Here is a 21,722-nt window from a genome sequence, read left to right on the forward strand (position 1 = left end):
TGGGCTTCCCAGCTTTACACTAGGGGTCCAGAGACTGCCAAGCCTGGCTTAAAAAAGCAGGAGAGAGCAGCCCCTCCTTCCCCTGAGCACTCATTAGAACAAGTGGGCTGTATTTGGTGCTGGCTGTGGTTTATGCCCCTATGCCTGGGTCAGTGAGTCCCTCCAGGCCTGGGTTCTAGCTCTGGGTTGCGGGGCAGATGGGGTAGCTGGAGGACTGAAGACAGGGCACTGTGCTCAGCTGTATCCAGTGTTTATGCAGGTTGATCAATGACAGGCCTTATGCCTGTGACTGAGCAGATGCTTAGCCTCACCCTGCAGCCAGGAAATGCCAGGATCCCAAAGGTCAGGGCCCCAGAGGGATAGGGAGGGTCCTGTTTATTCTCCGAAAGCACAGGTGCTCATAGCTAATGGCATTTGCTGTGGCTCTGATAAGAAAACAACTTCTACCCAGAATCAACCCCCACCCTTCTCCCAAGCCAGTGCGCGTCCCAGTTTGGGATTTGCAGTGAATGGATGCCCACAAGGCCCTTTACAGCAAGTGTTGGGGTCAACCATAACTGCCACAGGGGCCTAAGAATCTGACCACTGTAAGTGTGTTTAAAGGGATGCAGGTGGCCTGAAGGTTTGCAAGTCCCCCCCTCCCATGGGGGGGCACCTTTGCATAGGGTCTTCTGCTCCAGTCCTGAGGGTGGAGACAAGGAAGGGCCACATTTGGGTAGGAGTGGAGAAGAGAAGTGACATCATTTTTTAGTGGTTGTGGCATCAGGGAGGGCAGAAGGGGAAGTGAGTCCTCTTCAAGCCTAGAGGCAGGGCCATCCCGCTGGGCTCTGGAGGACACCTCTCCCTGGGGTTCAGCTCCCAAGGGTTTTTCCCCAGCCTGCTTCATTTAGGGCATTCTACTTGCCTCCTCCCCTTTCCTTAGCTGTAGAACAGAGGCCAGGCTTAGGTAGGAAATATTGGGACAGGGTTCTTTAGTAGGAGTAAGGAGAAAAATAAATAAACCTCATAAAGTCAGGAGAGAAAATGACGCTGACCTTGTCAGGCAGCCTGGGAGGGGGTATATGCCAGGAAATACCACCCCCCCAACCCTAGGAAAATGGGTAGCCAGGATCTGGATGGGAAAGTGCCCCAAAGGCCAACCTTCTCCCCTCCACATTGGTCACAGCCCCGGTTGTCTCACTGGCCTGAGAGCCAGATAGTTGAAGCAGCTTTTTCACGTCAGCCTCCCATCCCCCACAGGAAGGAAGCCAGGGAAGGGACCTCAACCTGGAAGCCTAGGGACAGCAGTCCTCCAGGGAGCTTGGAGGTAGTGCCAGGCTCTGTATCAGGGAGCCAACAATGAGGCCATCTCATGGCAAGCCTGAGATGGGGCCTAGAAGCCTGAGTGAGCTGCCGGCCTTACAGCAGAAAGGGTCCTGCTTGAACCACAGGTGCTAGAGTGGAGGTTCCAGGTGGCAAGGCCTAACCCTCCAGGTGAGGAAACTGATGCCAGAGTGGGCACCACTAGTAGCACACTAGGAAAGGCAGAGTAAGGCCAGGACCCCATTTCCTGCCTCTCAGTCCATAGTCTTTTGCCCTCAACAAATATGTGATACTAATTCCAAGAGAAACACGAGGAGCAAGAAGTCAGCTTGGAGGTCCTCTAGGCCTCAGATGAGCCCCCACCCTGATGGTATCTGGTCCCTGTCTCCTCCTCAAGCCTGGCTGTTGAGGAGGGTTCTCCAGGGTCCCAGGGAACCTCAGCTTCCCACAGCCTCAGAGTGCTGGGGCCTTTCTTCCTGGGGGTATGGAGCCCCATCCAAGGGGGGATGTCCTTGCAGAGCGTCGCAGGTGGATGCGGGATCAGAGGAAGCTCTCCTGTGGATCTTCCTTGGCTATAAGTGGGTCCAGCTCACACAGCTCCCTGGAGGCCCCACAGGGCCTCTCCAGCATGTCCTCCGCCTCAGAGGGGAAGCAGGCCCTGAGGCAGGTCCTCACAGATTCCTTCACCTCAGCCTCCAGGACCCTCATCCTGGCCTCGTACTCTGCCAGCGCTTCCTGCTGGAACTGTGGGGACAGCAAGGACCACTGCTTGGCTCAGGGGGCCACCTACCCACTCTCCTTCCCTTGGACAATGAAACAAAGAGATGCCCAGTATTTTCAGAGCTCCCAGATGATGGGGGTAGGAGGTAAGGCATAGTGGAGACCCTCAGGGAGCCTCTCAGGAGAGGGGGTGCCAACCAAGCAAAGAGATCTAAAGAGCTGCCTCATGTGAAAGGGCCCCAGGGTCCCATAGGAACCAGAGCCTGTGACCCACTGGTGAAGGTGAGTCCCCCCACCCCCCGAGTTTCTGACTGGAAGCTCCCTGAAGCAGGCTCCCTTTAAACCCTGGAGCCAGGCCAACTCTGCTGGGAGCCAGGGTGGTGGTTCCTGTCACCTGCTTTTCCATCTCCCGGATCTGTTCCAGGCAGGCTGCCTGCTTCTCTTCCAGCTTCTCCTGGTGCCTCTCCAGGCTCTCTGTCATCTGGGTGGGAGTGAGAGGTAGGAGACCAGGGCAGCACAGACAGGCTCTGAGTTGGCATCCCGCTACAGTCCCAGTTAACCAGCTATACACTTAGGGTAAATTCCTTAACCTTTAAACAGTTTTGTTTTTGAATTTGTAAAATGAGGATAATAGTACCTATCTCACTGGATTATGAAAGTTTACATGAGACAGTTCATGTGAAATACCTGGCTTAATGTCTGGCACAAGGTCATGATTCAGTAGCTGGTAGTTCTGTTACTGTGTTAATCCCCAGGAGAGCTTTAGGTCCATTGTGAGCAGGATTTTCCTTCTTCTTCCAACTCCTTGGAGTCTCAGGAAGCACTGCTTGCTCCCTCTCATCCACCTATCCCAAACCCATCCTCCCCTGGATAGCTAGCTTATATCATTTCCATACAGAGCAGCTGGACAGGGACACACCCCCTTTAGGCTGCTAACCCACTCTCCACAGAAAGACCAGATCCTCAGAATGGCCTAGGGCCTCCCCATGCCCTGGACTGTCTCCTGACTTCCTTAGCTGCATGGGCTGCTCTGGACAGTGTATCTCCTAAGGGCAAAGTAAAGGCCTGGTGCCACCTCTTCTCTCATGTCAGAGAGCACATGTGCACATGTGTGTGTGTGTGTGTGTATGTGCATGAAGGATACATTACATACCTGTTTGATGACCTGTACTACCTCCTGGATGTGGGAGTTGTTAATCTCTCTTTTCAATCTGTTGGGGTAATTAGAGTTTCAGAGAGGGCAGGAGGCCCCTGGGAAGGGTGGGATGAGGTGAAGACATCGGAGCCAAATGAGAACTACGGAATAGGGGCAGGGACAAGCCATAGGGGTGACAAGGGACCCAAGGAGGGTTGGAGGGGCCATTGAAAGTCTCAAGGGCCCTCTGAAGGGCTTCCTCACTAACTCAGACTGTCCTTCAAGGTACATGGGAAAGCTCAGGTAGGAAACTGCTATCCCAAGATTTCACCTCTCTTTGTATGCTTGTTTTTCCCTTAATTTCTCCTCTGGTCAAATAGTGTTAGCATCTGTGTTTTGCATGAGGAGGTCAATCTAATCAGAGGCGACAGAAGTAAAATTAACTTTCAAGAGCCAGGAGACAGGCATACTCTGGGAAGTGAGTCAAGATCCACTTGTAAGGAGGCTCCTGCCCACCTGGAGTGGTTCCTGCTCAGCACTGGGCCTGGAGTTAAGAGCCCTGGGCCTCTCTTCCAGGACTCACCTCTCCTGAGCCATTTTGTCAGTGGTGACCTTGATCATGGCCTGGATCCGCTCCAGCCTCTTGGCCTCCAGCTTCTTCTTCATCTCTTTGGTGTCACTGTAAAGAGACAGGCATCAGGGACATGTATTGCGGGGGCCTGAGCCCTCTTGGGAGGCAAGAGTCAGGCGTGGGAGGGAGGCAGTCATACTTCTCCGAGGTCTCCTTAAGGGTCTTAAGCTCTGCTGCCTGTTTCTCTCTGGCCAGCTCCATCATCTTGGCAATTTGCTGCAGGGAGGGGAAGGCTGGGCTTAGCGTGAAGCCCTTTGTTGGCGCAGAGGACATGAGTTCAGTTCGGCTGTAGCTATCTGCCCTCCCAGACCCTGGCACCTCGGCCACGTGCTGCTGCTTGCGCTTTAGGATGCTCTCATACTTCTCCTCGCCCTGCTGCAGCAGCTCCAGCTCCAGCTGGTCCCTCAGCTCGCGCACGCGCGTGTCCACGCCCTCAGGGCCCTCGCTCGGTGTGGCGCCAGTGGTCTCCTCGCAGGGCAGGGTCCTGCGGAGGCCATGTGGGAACAAGTCTTCAGCTCTCAGCCGCCTACACCTGCGCCGCAGAGGACAGCTCGCTGCCACTGCCATTACCTTTTCTTGCGGGAGCCCTTGCCCGGGCCGAGCCTGCGGCCCCCAAAGCCGCCCCCAGCTGCTGCCTGCCCGAGCTCCGCCAGCTGCGCCGCGCCCCGCTGCAGCAGCTCCTCCCAGCGCCGCGCGCCGCGCCGCTCCAGCTCCCGCAGCTCCTTCTCATGCCGCCGCTGCAGCTTCACGACGCCCTTCAGCTCCCGCAGCTCCTCCAGACTGGCGGTCCTCGGCTCTGTGGGGACGTGGGTGAGGCGTCGCGCCGCCCAGGAGCCCCTCTCTTCCCACGAGTCCCGAACCGTCCTCAGGCTCATCCCCAAGACCACTCGGACTCAGCAGGCCTTACCCACAGTTTCTTTCGTGGCCTTCTTCCTGGCCCTGGCCCCGGCTGCTCCAAGGGCCACACGAAGAGAGGACAGGTGCCCTGGGTCCCCTGGCCCAGCTCTGCTCCTCCCCGCCTGCTGGGGGCGCCCTACCGGCCCCCTGTGGTGCACTTTCTCAGCGCTGAGGTTTCACACCCAGTGTTCCCTTCCCCAGGTTGAAGTGTTTTTTAAAGATCTGTCGCTAGGTTGGGATGTGCCTATGGTTGCAGCCTGAGAAGGCAGGACCCTTCCCAGGAGGTGGGAGGACATCGCAGCGCATACCTGCTGTCCCGTTGCTGGTTGTGGCAGTTGCTCCGTTGACCTGGCTGGAAACTGGACTCCCGAGAGAGAAGGGCTTCTGTGTAGGAAGAGCAGGTTAGTTAGGAAGATGGCTCCAGCCGCCCTCTCTCCCTGAGCCCTGGACTCTGCCCCCTCCCTCAGCTCCCCACAGAGAGGGCAAAGCTCCTGTGGGCCCCTGGCAATGGACCCAGCAACACAGACCTCCGGCAGACCTCCCATGGCTTCCTTGAGCTTCACGGACTTCTTATCATGGGCACTGAAGAACTTGATGGGATTGGCGAGGGCCACAGTGAGATCTGGGTGCACAGGAGCATCTCAGCCTCCTATGGAGAGCACCTGGAAGCCTCCCCAATCCTCACCTCCCCTAGGATACCCTGTCCTGGCCACTCTCTGGAGGCTGACTTGAGGAAAGGGGAGGGGAAATGGACAGCCCCAGGTTCCCAGCACTCTTTGGGCCTCCTAACCTGCCCAGGTGTCAGGTACGTAGTCCTTCATCTCCAGGAAGACAAAGAGTGCTGGCATGGTGAGGGGCATGTTGCTCTCGCTGCGCAGGCACAGATGGTGGTATCCTAGGGGGCATGGCAGGCTGGGCAGTGAGCAGAGCCCCTTACCGCCCGCGCTGCATGCCACCAGCCCAGCATGCAAGGCTTCTGATTTTGGAGTCAGAGAGGTCAGGGTCCAAGTCAGGTTCTGCACCTTCCTGGCTGTGTTTCCTTGGGCAGGTTGCTTTAAATCACTGAGACTTTCCTCATCTATGAACTAGGGATAATAGTCTGCCTCGTGTGGTTAACCTTTAGGATTAAGTGAGACTATGTTATAAACTCTTAAAAGAATTTTAAGTGCTCAATAAGTGTCACCTGCTCAGGAAATTGCCCCAGTAGTTTCAGAAGATTACAGACATTCTGTGAGATGGCCAGAGTCCCCACTTCTGTCAGTTTCCTGGAGAAGTACTATTCCTGCCCCACTCCTTAGGGCTGATAATATAAAAAGGTTAGGTGAAGTCTCGGGGCCACCTCCCTGAAGCTACCCCACCCTCTGGACAGGCTCCTGGTGCTGGCTTTGGTTTCAGACCTTTGGGAACAGCAAAGAAGGACCCCTGCTTACCAGTATTTACGGCACTGATGGGAATGATGCGATGTCCAAGAAACTTGTTGCCTTCCTCCATCACAGCCACCCTGAGGGAGGCCAGCTCAGGCATCAGGATCTAGGGAGAGTTCAGAACAGGGCAGGCTGAACCCCCTCCCGAGTTTCCAAAGTCTAGAGTCAGTGTGAGAACATGGCAGGTGTGACCAGATTTGGTGAGGACAGTGGGCACACTCTAGGCCACACACATAGACATTCTCACAGCTCATGCCTTGGCTGGTCCACACAGGGATGAAAGGCTGGACACACAGCCCAGGACTCTAGGGATCCTGGTGCAGACAGCCTGTGACAGCTTTGTCAACAAGTATCCAGGGAGGGCAAAAGACCCCCAGTGACCCCATGGGACCTTGCACCCTGGTCTGGGAGTTCACATTTCTGCCTCTGATCCTAACATGAACAATCATGTGCACAACATACATGTGCACGCACACACAACCTGCCCACCAAGTACATTTCTGTAAATTTGCCTTTTGGGCTCTTGAAATTCAGAAGGGCACAAAGTGAGAGGTGGGGAAAGGAGGAGGATCAGGAACTCCCTTCATGTATTTCCTCTTTTCTATAAGAAGAGGCCAAGAACTCAGGACAGCCCTTCCCCTGCCCAGACTCCAGCCCCAGCCTTGCCCTGGCCGCCCACCTTCTCAAAGACAAAGGGCTCCTCATTCCAGACTGGATTGATAGAGTTGGTATTGGGTGACAGCTTGGTGCGATAGCGCCTCTTGGGGTCCCCAGGAAGGCCAAACAGCTCCACTTCCACATAGGTACGCACACTGCGTTCTGACAGGAACTGCCCAGAGATTACCTGGAGGTGGGGGCCCGTGGGAGGCCAGCATCAGCTCCCCATCCCAGGCCATTCCCCAGCACCTGGGGCCTCTAGGTTCTCTAGCAGAAGCGCCCACTCTTGGGTACTCTGAAGAGCCCCACTCAGCTCTGGCCACTAAGTAGAGGCTGTGTGGCTCAAGGGTTACAGCTAAGCTCTGGTGACTAGGGTGCTTCCAGCATTCTGGGAAGAGGTATGGGCCTCCCTTCCCAGGCAAAGAGGAACAAGGCTCTCTTCCAGGGCCTGGGGCTCCTGCTACCCCTTTCTGCCCACTCCAGCCTCAGCCCTTCCCCTTGGTTTCCATGGGGACCAAGAGGCAGCTTCCAGGGCTGAGGAGGAGGCAGTTTCCAAGGTAACTTGCTACTGCTCGAACTATCTGGGGCTGAAGTTTTCAAGACAATCAGGGGAGGGGGTTGGGAGTAGAGGAGTGGAGCCCCTGTGTCTTTCTCCTCAAGACCCCAACCCTCCTGGCTGCTTGTCCATCTCAGGGCCTTGCCTTAATGGAAAGGGTAGTGGCTACCACCACGTCGATGCGGTCCACCGAGAACGGGTTGAACTGCTTGTCTGGCCGACGCATGAACTCATGCTTGAGGAGGTAGCCGCTCTGCCCATTGAACTCAAATAATGCCATGTTCTGCTGCATGGGCAGGTCTGGGGGGACAAGGGCACTTGGTGAGGAAGGCCCAACCCTGGGTCTCCACCCAACCTCTATGTCCACGTTTCCCAGCATTCTCCTGTTTTGTGAATGGGGAGGTTGAACAGACCATGGGCATGAGGGTTTCTCGTGTCTCAGTCTGGTGTCTTAGGGTGTCGCTTCTCTGAGGAAGGGCCTGCAACCTGGAGTCGGCAGGGCCAAAGCCATGACGACCAGACTTCAGGCTCACGGTGGGAGTGGAGGCCAGTGAAGCAGGTGTTCCCGCAGACCCACTCAGAGAGCAGCCAGAACTCACGCCCGTAGCCTGGCATCCTCACATATGCATGCATAAACGTGCAGTCACAAAGGCGTGAGCTAATGCATTTCTGTCCCGAAACATTCATACACCTGCACATGCTTCCAGAGACTAAACAAATATCTGGACACCTGATGTGTTCTAAAGACCACCCCCCAGGAATGGGGTAAAAGTAGGAGGGGCAGGGAAGATTCTTAAGGGCCTGGGAGTGCCCTCACCCATCGTCTGGAAGTTGAGGGCGACCATCTGGCAACCAGCATTCCAGAACATCTGGGGCATGTAGTTGGAGGAGTCCATGCGGGTGCCCTTCGGGTAAATGCGGCTCATCTGGCGCTTGTTGTAGCTGCCCCAGAGTATAGGAGGCCAGCCTGAGGCCACACCAGGAGCACCCAGCAGCCCTCCTTTGAGCTCTGTCCCCATCCCTCCACCCCAACCAGGGCCCATGGCTACTGAGGCCTCAAGGATACTCCACAAATTGCACTGCGGCCTTGGAGAGCAGGTCATACGCCTTGAGCTCCGTGAAGGAGGAGATGACATAACTTCGGTTCTTCTCTGTGTGGTGGACAAAGAGGAGGGGAGTCATGTCACTCTGAGGTGGTCCCTCACACCCGCCCTCCCTTTGGTGCAGCTACCTCCAGCACAGAGATGGGTCTGACGCAGCTTCTCACTGAGGCTTGAGGGTTCGGGGAGGGGAAGTGAACCCAGGGGGTGGGGGAGGTGCAGATCCGTCATGGGTAACAGTGTGTGCTGGGGGTAAAGGGCATGAGTGGCGGATATGCACAGGAATTGGGTATGGGTCATAGTCCTGGAGGGTGAGGGATGCATGTCCTGGGTGGGGGCAGAGGGTGTGGGGAGCATGCTGGGATGAGCCCAGAGAGTCAGGGATGCACTGTGACGCACAGGTTCTAAACAGGGCATGTGCAGGGGTGAGAGGCACACACCAAGGGAGGCAGGTGCCCCAGGTGAGCACAGGTAGGGGCGCAGGTTGTGGGTTCAGAGGCAAGGAAACAAGGTTACACAGTGCACAAGTGTATACAGAAGGAAGTGATCATGTTGGGGACACGCACGGAGGGGGAGATAAATGACATGGTGTGCACAGAAAGGGAAGAGTATGAGTAGCTGAGCACTGGCTGGTTTCTTGCCTTCTGCCCCTCCCAGGAGTCCTCATACCCTGAGGCTGGGGTTTCTGGGCTTAGGAGCCACACAACCTGCAGGAGGCTGCAGGAGTCCCAGGCCAGCCCCACTGAAGTGGCCAGTCATAAATGACCTACCTGCCACCGACATACTCCAGAGCAATTTGCTCGGTGCCAAATTCCTCAATACACACTGTGCTGGGAAACGGGAGCCGTGGCCACTTAAACAAGTCCTTTGCCTGGCTCCTCTGATGGATATTTACAGACAGGCTCCTAGTCCAAGGAAGGGGCAGGACTCCCCTTCCTCTTACCCTGGCCCACTGGAGTGCCTGGTGTCAGGACACATTTTCTGAGGGCCTTCTGAATCTAGCTGAACCTCCAGCTTACCACCACCCCATGCTAACTTACGGGCAGAGAACTCAAAGGAGATGAACTTGGTGGGCTGGATATAGTTGACTAGGCTGGACATCTCCTCGTAAGCTGTCACCTCCAGCCCTGCTGTGCCCTGGGGAAGAGAGGGGAGAGTGGAGAATAGGACAATACAGAGCCCAGGGCCACGGCCTGCATCCCGCATGGGGGGCCCTACAGCTGAGACGACAGAGGGGCCCCGGGCTGTCTCCATGCACCTCATCTGACTGCATCTTCTTCATCTCCTCTTCATCCAGGTTTCCCGACTCCTCCTCCTCTTCCTCGTCTGCCTCCTCCTCCAGCTCAGCCCCTTCTTCACCAGTCTCCACTGCCACACACAACTCAGTCAGCACTGGGGCTGGTGTGGGGTGGGGGTGGGGTTCCCCACACCAGGCTGGCCACCCAGCATGTCCCATGCAGGGTCAGCCCCTCTATCCCATTCCAGATGCTCTCTCACCCCCACCCTGACCCCTGCTTCTCCCAGGCTGACTCACCTGTGTCCTCAACCACAGGGGTATCGAGTGGACAGCTGCCCTCAGCTTCCCCACCTGGCTCCTTGCTGGAGGATGCTGGGCCAGAAAACTGGTTCTTCTTGTTCTTGATGAGGATCTTGCCACGGAGATCCTCAGGGCTGGGCAGGGGGGTGCCTGGTTTCAGCTGGGGGACAGGACAGAGTGTCAGCACAATCTCTTCACCCCAGGGTGTACCCCAAGTTCCTGCACACCAAGCTGCGCTCCTTCTGCCCCTGCCCATTTCTCCAGCCTTGCCTCACATCACTCCCCCTCATGTACTAAACTGCTGCCTGGCCCAACTCAGTGATCTTCTCTCTTGCCTATTTTATCTGCCTAGAACTCCTTTTCACCACTCTCAACAACATAAACCCATTATCTCTCTTAGGTTTCAGCTTAGCCATCACTTTCTCCAGGAAGCCTTCCTTGACCCCCAAGACCAGATCAGGACTCTCCAAGTACTCCCATAGCAGTCACTGGTTGTCATGGCCAGGTTCCTCATCTGTCTCCCGCCAGAGAGTAAGCAGTCTGAGGGCTAGGACTGCATCTCTGTCACTAACGTGCTCCCGAAGCCCAGCACAGTGCCTGACATGTGATGAACCTGGCCCCCACAGTGCCCCTGGTCCCCAGCACCCATCCCCAGATGCCCCACAGTGCAGGCCACTCACTGGGAACTTTTCCAGGGGCTCTGTGAGCAGCATATCACCAAACATTGTCCGGCAGTACTCGGCCATCTTGGCCTGTTGGCGGGGTCTGCAGGGAGCAGAAGTGGGTGGGGCTCAGCAGCACCGCCCTCCTCTTGACTATCCTTCTGGGCCCCTGATCTGGGTCCCGGGAGTGTAGGGGGTCAGGGAGGCAGGGACACAAGCAGGAGAGCCTGGGGTCTCAAGATTGTGTGGAGGGCATGGGTAGAGGTCAGGGAAAGTTGGGGAAGGGCAGTGCAGGCAGAAAGACAGGAACAGGGTAAAGAATGAGGCTGAATGGGCCTGGACACTCACGAGTCCACGTGGTTTTCAAAGGACAGGATGACAGGATAGGGGGAGGTCTTAAATGCACTTTCTGCAATTGCTTCAATTGCTTCCTGAATGAGAGAAAACTCAGTGGAGAGGAGGTCAGTGCTCCCTGCTTCCCCTCCCCCAATGGCACACTTCCCCTCTCCCGGGTTTCAACATGCACATAGAACTGTAGGGCCACTGTCGGCCCCCTGTCTCCTCTGATCCTCTCTAGTCCCCATACTGGTCCACGGCCTCCCAGCTGTTCCTCCTGCTTCATGCCCTCCACACCCAGAATGCTTGGGGACCAGGGCCTCTACCACCAACCTCCACACTTGGAGTCTTACTTTGAAGTAGATGTCTGTGGTCATGGTAAAGCCATGGGTGATAATAGGCTCCTCATCAGGGGGCTTCCCCTTCCAGCAGTCCAGCTCCACACAGCGGCAGCCAGCCAGCAGTGCCTGGCGGTACATCTCAGCAGAGGAAAGGCCAGAGAACTGGCCGGCTGAGCCAAAGCAAGGGGGAGGGGCAGGGGCTTCACTCAAGGACTCTCCCCCAACCCTACTCCAGCATGGGTAGTACTGTTGGGAGCCCATAGCAACCCCATGAGGAATTCAGGGAACAGGAGCAGTCCCCATAAAAGCAGAAGCCAGCAATGAGGTGGCCAGGGCCCACCTGTCAGGTAGGTGTTGTGTGAGGAGTTGATGAAGTAATGATTGAGTGGCTGTGTCATGTTGTGGTGAAGCAGCAGCTTGTCCTGGGCCAGCACGCTGTTCTCCGGCCCACAGAGAAACCACACCATGCCCTCAGGTGACAGCTGGCCTAGGGGCAGGGGATAACTATCAGGGCCACAGCCCAGTTGTCAGAGCAGGACAAGCCCACGGTGGGTGAGGGATTCCATTGGTCCTCACCCCTCTGCACGTTGATGCCACTGGGCTCATACTTGTCAATGAGGCCCTGCACCTGGTCAGACCGCGCTGGCGGGAACAGCAGGGAGTTGAGGCGGGAGTCCCTCTGTTTCTGGTTGATGAATTTGGTCAAGTGCTCCTTGGTCATGTAGGGTTTGGCCTTGGCATGGCTGCAGGCCAGAGAGAAGAGCGCAGGTCTGCATCCTCTAGGCAGGGGAGCTCGGACAACCCCCTAGTCCAGTGAAGCCTCCTAGCTATCAGCAGAGCAAGTGGGAATTTTAGCCACCAAGCCTTCGCCATGCCCAGCCCAGCCCCAGGAGCTCACTAGGAGGTGAAGATCTCATCTATTTCTGGCCGAGGGCAGAGGTTCATGAGGAAACTCTTGTAGACAGATTCTGGGAAGTCCTCAGGATTGATGGCATCATTCTGGGGGGATAGAGAGTCACCCAATCACTTCTGCCCACCTTCCCAGCACTAAGAACCACAAACTGGGCCCAGCCCTGCACAAGGAGGCCTGGTTAGAAGGAGAGAGGAACATTACAGACATGCTGAGCATCTATTTTTCAAGACCCTGGTTGCTGAACAGAGAGCATGCTTAGCTGATTTGCTTTGCCCTAAATTTGGACACTGGGTTGTCTCTTGGCTAGAGCAGTATCAGAACTAGGAATGACCAGAATAAGGAGGGAAGGAGGTCATTAGTAAGTAGTGCTGCTTACCAGAATAGTGGGCCAGCTTTTTTAAAAAAGATTTTACTTATTTATTTTCAGAGAGAGGGAGGAAGGGAGAAAGAGAGGGAGATAAACATCAGTTGGTTGCCTCTTACATGCCCCCACCTGGGGACCTGGCCTGCAACCCAGGCATGTGCCCTGATCAGGAATCAAACCAGCGACTGTTCATTTCACAGGCTGACGCTCAATCCACTGAACCACACCACCCAGGGCTGGGCTAGCTTTTTTAAGTGGAGGACAAATTTTAAAACAGAAGCAATTAGAATATAAATAATACAGCTAAAAACAGAGCCCCAAGATGCATAAAGTAAAACCTGACAGAACTGAAGGGAGAAATAGACAAGTCAGCAATAACAGTTGGAGACACCAAAAAACACAAGAACAATAACAAAAAAAGATAAATTGGACTTCCTCAAAATAAAACCTTTGGTGCTTTGAAGGACACCATCAAAAAGGTGAGAAGACCTGGCTGCTGTGGCTCAGTGGATTGAGCATCAGCCTGCGAGCCAAGTGTCGCTGGTTCAATTCCCAGTCAGGGCACATGACTAGGTTGCACATCAGGTCCCTAGTTGGGGGTGCAAGCGAGAGGCAACTGCACAGTGATGTTCCTCTCCCTCTCTTTCTCCTTTCCCCTCTCTCTAAAAATAAATAAATAAACAAACTAATTAATTTTTTTTTAAAAGGTGAGAAGACAATCTATAGAATGGGAGAAAATACAGGGTGTGGCAAGAGTAGGTTTACAGTTCAGTATGCAAAACAAGTTATTTTTGTATTATTATTTATTGATTATTGTATTACTTTTCATAAGAATGACTGTTAACCTACTTTTGCCCCACCCTGTATTTGCAAATCAGATATCCAAGAAAGGACATCTCATCAGTAAAAAACAAATAACCTAACTGAAAGATGGGTAGTGGATTTGAATAGATAATTCTTCAAAGAAGATATACAAATGACCACTAAGCACATGGAAAGATGCTCAGTAGGATTAGTCATTAGGGAAATACAAATCAAAATCCCAATGGCTATCACTTCACTCCTACTAGGGTGACTAAAATTAAAGGAAAAATCACAATAGACAATAACAAGTGTTCATGAGGATGTGGAGAAATTGGAACCGTCATACAATACTGGTGGGACTGTAAAATGGTGTAGTCACTTTGGAAAACAGTTTGGCAGTTCCTCAAAATGTTAAATATAAAGTTATCATATTACCCAATAATTCCACTGCTAGGTATATACCCAAGAGAATTGCAAACATATGTCCAGACAAAATTGTGTACATGAATGTTCATAGCAACATTATTGATAGTAACCAAAAAGTGAAAACTACCCAAATGTTCATCAACTGATGCATAAATAAGCAAAATGTGATATAGCCATACAATGGGCTATTGTTCAGCCAAAAAAATGGGATGAAGTACTGATACATGCTACAACATGGATGAACCTTAGAAACATTATGCTAAATAATAAAGCCTGACATCAAAGATCACATATTGTATGATTTGTTTACATGCAATGTCCAGAATAGGCAAATCTATAGAAATAGAAACAGAAAGTAGATTAGTGGCATTCAGGGATTCTGTGCCTTTGCATTCCATCCCAGAAACACCCACCAAATGTCCTCCAGGGTCATACTGAAGTCTTAGTTTGGAGCAGGAGAGTTAAAATGGATCTCCCTGAGATTGGCTCCACCAGCTTCCAGCAAAGATGGGCCACTGGCCCCTATGGGACACAAGCAGAGCTGACAAATCAGGAGGACTCAGCCAAGGTGGGAGCTCAGGAGGCAGGAGAAAAGGAGGGTGGTTGCTGGCTGTAGGGTCCTCAGCAGGAGTCCATTCCTGTTCTCACTCCCACCCCATGCTTGCATCCCTGTGCTGATTTCACCCATAGAGCTGTGACTGTAGGGAAAGTATTCCTCCTGGGGTTCATGGGGACCCGTGATCAGTAAGGTCTTAGTTTAATTACAATGTTTCAAATTCTTACAAGGAAAATGACTCAAAGCAGGGTACAGGTGGTGCCCAGTACAAAGGCATGGCCAAGGAGGGACAGGGGGCCGAGAGCCACTCCACCAGCTAGGCATGAACCCTGGCTCAGGACTGCATCTGCCCAGAGGGCTCCTTTTTGTCATTTACATAATGCACCTCATGGGTGTATTACATAATACACCTGCATACAACTTGTAATTAAAAATTAATTATTTAACTAAAAAAGAAAGGAAAAAAAACGTTGTTCTGTGTTGAGCTAAAACCTGTGTCCTAGCAGCTTACACCCTTGATTCTGTGCCTCTCCCTACACCCTGCAGAACCAGTCCCTTCCTGAAGCTTTCAGATCCCTGCAGACTGCCTCCTGTCCCTGCTGACCTTACCTCACCCCTCCAGGCTGAAAACATTTCATTTCCACTTCCATTCCAAGGCTGGAATGGAATTGCACCCACACCTGCTGCTTGTCTTGAGCACTACCCTGTGTCCCCCACTGCTACCCAGGAGTAGGAGACCAACCTGCTCTCAACCTGGGCACCTCACTCCCTCTGCCTGGTTCTGTCTCTGTGTATCAGAGACCAGTGGTTCTTGGGCTAACTGGCTTTTGAGGTGTTTGCTGGGACTATGCTATCATTCCTTCTCTCTCCACCTCCAACCAGGCCTGGCCAAGTTGACCTCTGGTCAGAGCCAGCTCAGGTGACAAGGAGAATAGTGGTGTGAGGTGGGCTGGGGAGTAGGGGAAACCACTCACTTTGCCTTTGGGGAGGTGGCAGGCACTGAGGGCAGCTTCTACCCGCTTGCGGTCAGCAGGAAACATCTGGAAAAAGCTAAAGGAGCAGAGAAAGGCACGTGGGCAAAGAGAGGAGTCAGCCTGGAGAGGGAAGGCTTTGGGGAGCTGGGCGGAAGTGTGGGGAGGGAACAGGGCAGGCTCACTTCTTCACAGGAATCTTCCCTTCAGAGTTGAGCTGCATCTTGAGCTTCACCAGGCTGGTAGGGTAGAAAGCAACATGTCAGGCCTGAGTCTGGCACACTTAGCCCTACTCTCTAAGGCCAGGCAGTCAGGCACTTACATCTTGTCTAGGAAGGTGGTACGGGGGGCGTTGGCTGTCAGCGGGTGCTTGACCAGGGCCAGTATGTCGTCAGCCCAGACCTGCACGACCCCAGAGCACAGCAGTCAGGCCCTCGAACCTCAAAGCCCCCCGCCCCCCGCACCCCATGGTCCAGGCCTGCCTCTCAGGGGGTCCAGGCTATGCCAGGTGCCAAGCCCCAGGCCAGATGACCCCAGTGCACCTTGCCCACATTCTCCTTGTAGGAGACAAAGTTGTGGAAGGTAAGGTCCACCATGTCAGGGCCAGACACCACAGTGAGTGTCTTCAGCAGGAAGTTGTTGTCAGGAAAGTCCATGTTGAAGACATCCCGCAGCTTCTGACTCTGCAGCAAAGGGGATAGGGTTAGGATCATCCCTGCCCACTGTGACTCTCCCTGACCCTCCCCTTCAGCCACTTGAATGATTGCCCCCCCGGGGCTGGGGCTGGGAGGGAGAAACCCACAGGGAGAGATGAACCAAGGCCACAGGGTCTGGGAGTTCTATGTATTTTGTGAGTCCCTTTTCATTGGAAGGTAGATTCTTAGCTCCCTGTCTCACGGAATCTGGCTCCCACCAATCCCTTCCTCCAAGCCTTCTATGAGAAGTAAGGAAAATAGGCAAACCAGCCTGGGGTGATTTAGGGGCAGGGTCTGGCCTTGGGACATCTCTGTTGATGGTACCAAAGGGAGCCCCAGCAAGCCCAGGAGCAGCCACACTCCTTCCTCAGCTCAAGGGGAGGTCCTGCTGCCTAGCCCAGGAAGCTCTCCTCACTCCCCTAGGACTCTTGCCCATGGAGCCGGTGGCTAGGCTGGGCCTGAGCTACACTGGGTGTACCTACCTTGGGAATCTTGGCGAACTTCCCAAAGCGGGTATCCCGGATGCTGGTGATGTCCAGAAACTCCATCTCCTGGAAGGGGCCAGTGGAAACAAAGAAGGGATGTGGACCTAGAGCAGTGAGGAGGGAGCTTCCATATCCCTTCCCTTCACATCTCGGCCAGCTGCCCTCTCTAGATGCCAAGACTGTGGGGCTTCCCAGACCCCAGCCTTCCCTTCCCAGGAATCAGTTTCTTCTTATTCATGGTGAATAAGAAGATGTCCATTCCTTCCCTGGCCATGCTGAGTTACTCGGGGACCTGCAGTCCACAGTCAACCTGTACTCTCCCCAGATTCTCCCTCCCTTCCTTCTGCCTGGGTGCTGAGGCCCTCCTCAGGCCTCCTTCAGCCCCCAAGTTCACCTGGACCACAGGCCTCTCCAGCCCTCTTTCCTTTCTCCCTCTCTATGGGATGCTCAGGCTGGGCATCTAGGCCCGAGGGAGCCATGGTTGGAGTGACTGCAACCTCCCTCCCAGGGCAAATAGCCCCTGCTCACTGGAGATCCCCCAGGGCCACCCTTCCAGGCTATTCTACATTCTCCAGCATCCACACCTCCAGCTCTGCATTACCAAGAGGCTGCTTTGACTCCATGGGTTAGCAGAAGCTCAGGGGTTGCCTCACCTTACTCTGATATGTCCAGTATAAGTAATAGCCCTTGGGTTCCACACGGAGGATCACCGGGGAGGCTGTTGTTGCTTCCTGTCAAGAGAAAGAGCGTGCCTTGGACTTCAGGCCAAGCTTCCCTGACCCACATCAGGGGTTTCAGAGCTGCACATCTCCCTAGGAGGTGGCTGTCCCGGGAACCTGCAGGCATTTTTCTTTGCTCTCCAGAGCTAAGGGCTGGGCATGAGCCTTAAAAGCTCTGGACCAGGGGAGGGGAGGGATAGAGGATTGACGACAGCATTTCTGGGATGATTTTCCCATCAAAACCCCAAAGAGAGATTCTCCCTCTAAACTCCAGATGGCATGTTGGCCCCCACTTCAGCCTGTTTCTATGGACCAGAGCTCAGCCAAAGGGGTAGAATGACTCCTAAGGGTCCATACTACCTCTGGGATTGCTCAACACAGTGAGAGCTGAGACCACAACTCTTGCGCCTGCATCCAAAGCCCTACAAAACCAGCCGAAACCTAGCTTCCCACGTGCCCTGTCCTACCCTCCATGAATGACCCCATAGACACCAAAGTACGTTTTCACTTTCAAGCCTAAGCACCGAGCCCCCTCCGGCCTGAAATACCATTAAGGGCTAGCACAAGCCTCACTTTTTTTGAAAATCTGTTTCTGAAACATGGTGGGTGGGGACTTGTTCTCAGACCTAGAAGCCCATCCAGGAAATTTCCAGGGGCTCATGAACCCCCAGTAAACAAGCCTGTTCTAGCCTGTGAGCCCGATGGCTCCAGATTTGCTAAAGGAGCAAGTGAATGATGAATGAACTGACTTCTAAATTCCTGTTCAGCTCCCAGAGCACACAGCCTACCTTTGATTATAATGATATTTGAATGCATATATAACCAGATATTCGTCGTCGTCGTCGGCAGCCGTCCGTCTCGAGAGACGATGGTGTAGCTTCTTAAGAGTCCATCTGCACCGCCGAGAATGGCTGTGCAGTCCGACTCGGGAGTGACATGGTATCTGTCTCCTCCCGTGTTGAATCGACATCTTGCGATGACGCTGAAGCTACAGAGCCTGGGCAGGGTAATATGGAGGGTCCGCTGTTGCCCATGCAGCAGACCCCCCCTCTCTTCGCAGCTGAAGGGTCCAAGGGAAAGACGGAGTCGATACAGCTTGGGTTCAGGTGCGCCGCAGGAGTTGCCGGTGTTGACCACAACGTCAAACCGCCTTAGGGACTCTGGCTCCGGATTTTCTGTCGGGGTTTGCTCCCTTAGCCTTTCCCCTGAAGAGGTATGCCGCAAGGCAGCGGAGGTTTTTTGGAGTCAGAGTTTTCCTTCTCTGATGTACCCTGACTGGAAGATCGAACCAGCGACACTTAGCTCGCAGGCCAACGCTCAATCCACTGAGCTAAACCAGCCAGGGCTATAACCAGATATTAAAGTTGAAGTTTCCAGTGAGATGAGGTAGTTCCTGCACACCTGCACACCAAACCAAATCAAGCACCGCATTTACAAAGGAAAGCATTCACAAAAGGTTCTCAGGCCAGAGGTGGTTAAAGGACTGGAGAAAGAGAACATCAAGGAGGCTAATTTTGGAGAAAGCTGTTCTGTGAGTTCCATTCCCTTCCCTCTTCAAGGGAGGCTTGAGGGTGCCTGACCCCTCACCCTAAGCCTAGTGAGGGCTGTCAACTGCACTTGGAGAGCTTTTGTTACCCCTGCTATTACAGGACATAACAGACCAGGGTCTGACTCCTGCCCAGGAAACTGAGTTGGTGACACACCAGCTGACCACTGGAGGCAGAGAGACCCTGGTATGCTAGACGAGCCCAACCCCCAGAATCTGCTGGGACAGCACACATGTTCGTATTTGCTGGGGTCCAGAGTGGGCCTGTGGGAGAGAGGGGCAGAGTCCAAAGCTACGGGAGCTGAAGGTTGTAACTGGATTCAGAGGGGCTGAAGATGTCCTTGCAAGTGACCTCCTGAAATAGAGGTAGCAGGAGGACCCAAAGCAAGAGATCCCCAGTTCAGGGTGAGGAGGGCCTTCTGAGAATTCTCAAAAATACACACCAGAGAAAAAATAAGCTTAAACCTTCTGCCAGGCTCAGAGAGCATGAGCTACTTAATGATGCTACCCGTTCAGTTATGCACTTTGGTACCCTTTTCTCACCTCCCTCCCTGCTCCCCATCCCTAGAGGGGCTTGGAGGAGCAGGGAATCCCACCAGAGGGCCTGCAGCCCCCTTAAAACCATTCCTAGAGAGAGGAAGGCAGAAGATGTCATTCTAAATGAAGGTTGGACATTTGAATTGTAACTGGTTTCTGAAATAAGACTGGGCTTTGTGAGGAAAAGTGACCATAGGATTGTACTCCCTGAGAGCAAATGTACTGTCTGTGAAGGAGACTGGCTGAGTTTCCTTCCACGGGCAGGAGGAGAGCTTCTCCCACCAAATACATTGTAAGGGGGCACGGGAGACAGAGTTAAGTAGGGAGCTGATCACATTGTGAGTTGTGCTTGTGCAACATGACCGGCGTCCCCGAGGCATCTGCCAGCTGGGCTGAGCGAATGCAGCCTGGGAGCGGAGCCCCGGCTCTCAGGCCCATGTGCCCTGTGACTCGGCTGGGAGGTTCCTGCTTGTGGAAGTCAGAGCTGAGGACCATGCGGTGCCCTGCCTCAGGGAGCGGGGCAGCCAGGTACCCAGATGCTGGCTTACAGAGAAGGCCACAAAGCATGTCCTCCATCCACCCTTCACAACCCTCTGCCCAGTTAGGCTACACACACTTCCCAGAGGAACTGAGAGAGGCCACTTCACTTTTCACTCTGAGCCACTTCCCTCATTCCACAGGCTCCTGGGACATGCCACCACCATGCCACATGGACCCCCGCCCCCCCCCCCCCCCGCACACACACACACAGGGAAGCAGAAAGTGACGAGTACCCCCACTCCCAACCTTCACAGTCCCTTCCTGGGACCAGCCCCTCTCACTCTCATATGGGGCCAGCCTGGAAGAAGGGTCCCCATAGTGTTCTCCTCACCTACCCAAAGAGAAGCCCAGACCCTGGTGTCGGGAGGACCAGAGCCTGGGAAGCAGGCCCCAGTCTGGGAAGAAGCAGACGCAGTGGAGACAGTGCGGAGCAAAGCAGTGCCTTCCCCTTCCCCTGCAGACAGGCAGGCGGCAGGGAGCCGGGCTGAGAGCAGCGGCAGAAGCAGAAGTCAATCTGCTCCCTCCTGGGCCCCTGGGAACAGAAGCCTCCAGTTCTCACTTGGGGACCAGGGCCCTTATGTGGCTGCCCCCCCCCTCCCCCCAGCAGCTCAGAGGAGAACAGGAATTCCTTGGGGCAGGGCCAGGACCCGGCAGGAAGGGTGAACGATTTTAGTCTAGGCATCCTGATGGGGCAAGGGTGGGGTGTCTGTGCTGGACATACAGTAGAGGCCTAGCTGACCCCTGCTTCTGGCCCTGCCTCAGTTCTGGGCACGCCTTCCTCCCGCCATGACTGGGGCCAGGAGCAGCAAACCGTGCTCTTCTTGGGGGCTTGGGGGGAAGACAGACCCGGCCCAGAGAAACTTCCTCCGAAGCTGCACACCAGTTTCTCACATCCAAACACAAAGCCTTAGCTTCAGCAGCCCAGGGACATATGTTTGGGGCACACACCCTCAGCCCCCCAGGTTTATTTATCCAGGCAGCTGTGTCAGCTGCCTGGCCAAGCTACACAGGCGCCTGAGTCCTGACAGACATAAACCAACCCACTCACCCTGGCAAAGGCCCTAGCAGCCCAGCCCTGCTACCCCGGTGTCCCCGCAGCCCATGGCCCCTGCCCCACTCACATCGTCCCATTTGATGAAGCGTTCCCCTTGGCTCAGATAGGCCTTCACCTTGGGGGGCAGCAGGACAGGGTTGAGCAGAGACATGGTGCCAAGTATTTTTCTTTGGAGAACCTGGATAGGCAGAAGCGGGCAGAAGGAAGACGGGCAGGAGGAGAACCAAGCTGGGCTCATATGGCACCCGCCCAAACTGGTCCGGAAGTCTGGGTACTCCTACAGCCCACAGGTGGCAGTAACTAGGTGCAGAGCTGAGTGCTTCTGACAGAGGCCCAGCTGCCTTTTAAATCAGCTTCCTCCTGCCTGTCTGCAGTGGGGGCTGTGGTTACTGCCTCACCCCAGGGAGGCCAGCTCCCCTCCTCAAAGCCCCCGCCCTCCCTCACCCTGTGCCTCAGCACTTCCTGCTCAGGGCTTCCTTCTCTGTGCTGTTCTGGACTGTGAGGCAGGTCATGAGACCTGGTCCACTTGGAGCAGGGGCCTTCCAGACCCAGGAGTAGTCTCTGCTCCCCAGATGTGGCTGGGGGACTAGAGAAGGAACAATGTGGGGCCAGCTGTGGACTGAGGGGAGGAGGCAAGGAGGTCACCAGGGAAGAGACTTCCACAGAAGGGGGTCTTTCCCAGAGCCTGAGGAGGCTGGGACCACCCTGGATGGAGGTGGGAGTTGAGGGTGGGGCGGGTCCCAGCTGGAACTGAACGTTTTGAATAAGCAAAGTTTGCTGAACACCCAGCTCCTCTTTCTCAACCCTTCCTCCC

At 54.6% G+C, this 21,722-nt stretch overlaps 1 protein-coding gene across 1 annotated transcript; it reads right to left on the bottom strand.

Moving 5' to 3' along the window:
- Positions 1-716: 716 nt before the first annotated feature.
- PLCB2 (phospholipase C beta 2) lies at positions 717-21,259 on the bottom strand. The gene is made up of 31 exons (XM_090270405.1): positions 20,976-21,259; positions 17,166-17,243; positions 16,510-16,578; positions 15,875-16,015; positions 15,655-15,734; positions 15,518-15,571; positions 15,336-15,411; positions 12,197-12,297; positions 11,875-12,041; positions 11,639-11,785; positions 11,311-11,468; positions 10,970-11,052; positions 10,640-10,724; positions 9,957-10,119; positions 9,681-9,790; positions 9,463-9,559; positions 8,389-8,473; positions 8,140-8,264; positions 7,468-7,622; positions 6,789-6,953; positions 6,116-6,215; positions 5,476-5,580; positions 5,213-5,307; positions 4,994-5,069; positions 4,359-4,584; positions 4,107-4,272; positions 3,928-4,004; positions 3,741-3,836; positions 3,176-3,233; positions 2,417-2,503; positions 717-2,046 (listed from the first exon to the last, which is right to left on the bottom strand). The coding sequence occupies exons 1-31, from the start codon at positions 21,144-21,146 to the stop codon at positions 1,843-1,845; spliced, it is 3,600 nt and encodes a 1,199-aa protein (XP_090126531.1). The 5' UTR covers positions 21,147-21,259; the 3' UTR covers positions 717-1,842.
- Between the last annotated feature and the right edge of the window lie 463 nt (positions 21,260-21,722).

The sequence above is a fragment of the Furipterus horrens genome, unplaced genomic scaffold (assembly GCF_987537825.1).
Source record: "Furipterus horrens unplaced genomic scaffold, mFurHor1.1.pri manual_scaffold_3, whole genome shotgun sequence".
Lineage (NCBI taxonomy): Eukaryota > Metazoa > Chordata > Mammalia > Chiroptera > Furipteridae > Furipterus > Furipterus horrens.